This window comes from Anastrepha ludens, chromosome 5, assembly GCF_028408465.1.
Source record: "Anastrepha ludens isolate Willacy chromosome 5, idAnaLude1.1, whole genome shotgun sequence".
In the NCBI taxonomy this organism is placed as follows: domain Eukaryota; kingdom Metazoa; phylum Arthropoda; class Insecta; order Diptera; family Tephritidae; genus Anastrepha; species Anastrepha ludens.
The window spans coordinates 119,729,667-119,731,662 of record NC_071501.1 but is presented as its reverse complement, the minus strand read 5'-3'; the positions used below and the strand labels follow the sequence as shown (position 1 = coordinate 119,731,662).

The window sequence follows — 1,996 nt, the reverse complement described above, 5'->3', positions numbered from 1 at the left end:
AGACATTTCGCTTGAAATTTCCATATCTCCGGAGTATTCGAACTCAGGCGAACTTGCGGACGAACTGCCATTTTTCGCCCAATTTTAAATGACATTTTTTTGACTTTATTTTGTATTCTGTCTACGCTGATAATTCAATTTGCATACTAAATTGTTGTGAAAAAATGTTGCTGGCGTCTGCATATTGCTCGCATGTCGAGCTTTGTTTGCACAGTGTGAACTGAGAACTACTTTGCCGTGAGATACATATGAAATTTCACGCATATTTCACGGCTATGCAATTTGTATGGATTTTGACAGTCCTTTCACGTGCAACGCGAACTCAATACTATGCTTTCGTCGAAATTTTCTCTTTATATTGCCATCTAGCACAATTCAAGCGCAAATATACAAGGAGAAATATAAAGTATAGTTGAGAAGTCCGCCAAAGGTAAACACCTATTTCTTTTTGATACACCATTTACACGTATATCTATATCTATATCTATATCTATATCTATATCTATATCTATATCTATATCTATATCTATATCTATATCTATATCTATATCTATATCTATATCTATATCTATATCTATATCTATATCTATATCTATATCTATATCTATATCTATATCTATATCTATATCTATATCTATATCTATATCTATATCTATATCTATATCTATATCTATATCTATATCTATATCTATATCTATATCTATATCTATATACATATATAAAAAGAAGTTACATTTCCTTGGTAATATTATAACTCAAGAACCGCCGAACCAATTAACACAAAAATTTTAGAGTTAGTTTCTATCTTTGAGTAGGTTTGTGTGAAGTTTGATTGAAATCGGTGCAGCCGTTCCTGACATTTTATGTGAGTAATGGTTTCCTCTCATACGAAATGCCTGTAATATACTGTTTCTTGAAATAATTTTCAATATTTTGCTTTTACATTCAATTAGTAATATATTGTTTCTTGAAATAATTTTGAATGTTTTGCTGTTACATTCAATTAGTAATATATTGTATTGAAAGAATGCCACGTGCAAGACGAGCAAACATTGGCAGACGTTCACGTCAATCAAATGCTACAGCGTTAAATCGAAATTCACAAAGTGAAGAAGATCGTGTTCGACGAAATGAAGTGGAGACACAACGACACAAACGGAGAAATCAGTCGATTAATAGTGAAGCACCAAGGAACCGTCGTGGGCGTACGTCCGTTTATGATATACGTCAAATGGAACGTGCGGCTTTCAACTACGATGCCACCATTGATTACAGCATGCATGCCTTCATTGGCAAAATGAATATAGAATGTATACATTGCAAAGCAATTAAATTCAGAAACGAAACGCCTGGTATGTGCTGTGCTGGTGGGAAAGTCAAATTGCCGGTGCTAGAACTTCCGCCAGAACCTTTGCATTCATTGGTTTTTGGCAATTCACCAACGTCGAAGCATTTCCTCTTACACATTAAAAAATACAATTCATGCTTTCAAATGACATCTTTTGGAGCTACAAATATTATAAGAGATGGATTTATGCCGACGTTTAAGGTTATTACTTCGTTTGATGTGTTCGATATTTTTAAATATTCAGATCCGTTATCTACATATATTTCTCGAACTTTACAGATTCAAGGTCAAATATACCATAGAGCTGGGTCTGTGCTACCATTTCCAGATGGTGACCATCAATTTTTACAAATATATTTTATTGGTGATGAGAATCGTGAATTAGATCAGCGCTGTGAAACTTCGACGAATACGAGAAGATCAATCGTGAATGAATTGCAAACAATGTTCCATCAACACAATGAATTGGTGAAATTGTTCAAAGTGGCACTCGATCTGATGCCCACCGATGGCCACAAAATCATAATAAAAGCCGATAAATCACCAATTGGGAGCACGCCAGACGATTAAATGTACCAACGATTGATGAAGTAGCTATTGTTGTTACAGTTTCAGCCACGAGATATTGTTTTGTATCGTAGAAATGAG

General features: G+C 34.2%; 1 protein-coding gene across 1 annotated transcript; it reads left to right on the top strand.

Annotated features, from left to right (window-relative positions):
* Positions 1-1,231: 1,231 nt before the first annotated feature.
* Positions 1,232-1,714, top strand: LOC128864491 (uncharacterized; the record flags this gene model as incomplete). Its single annotated transcript, XM_054104178.1, has 2 exons — positions 1,232-1,549; positions 1,628-1,714. Coding segments are annotated over exons 1-2 (405 nt in total), but the record flags the coding sequence as incomplete, so codon positions are not given.
* Positions 1,715-1,996: the final 282 nt, after the last annotated feature.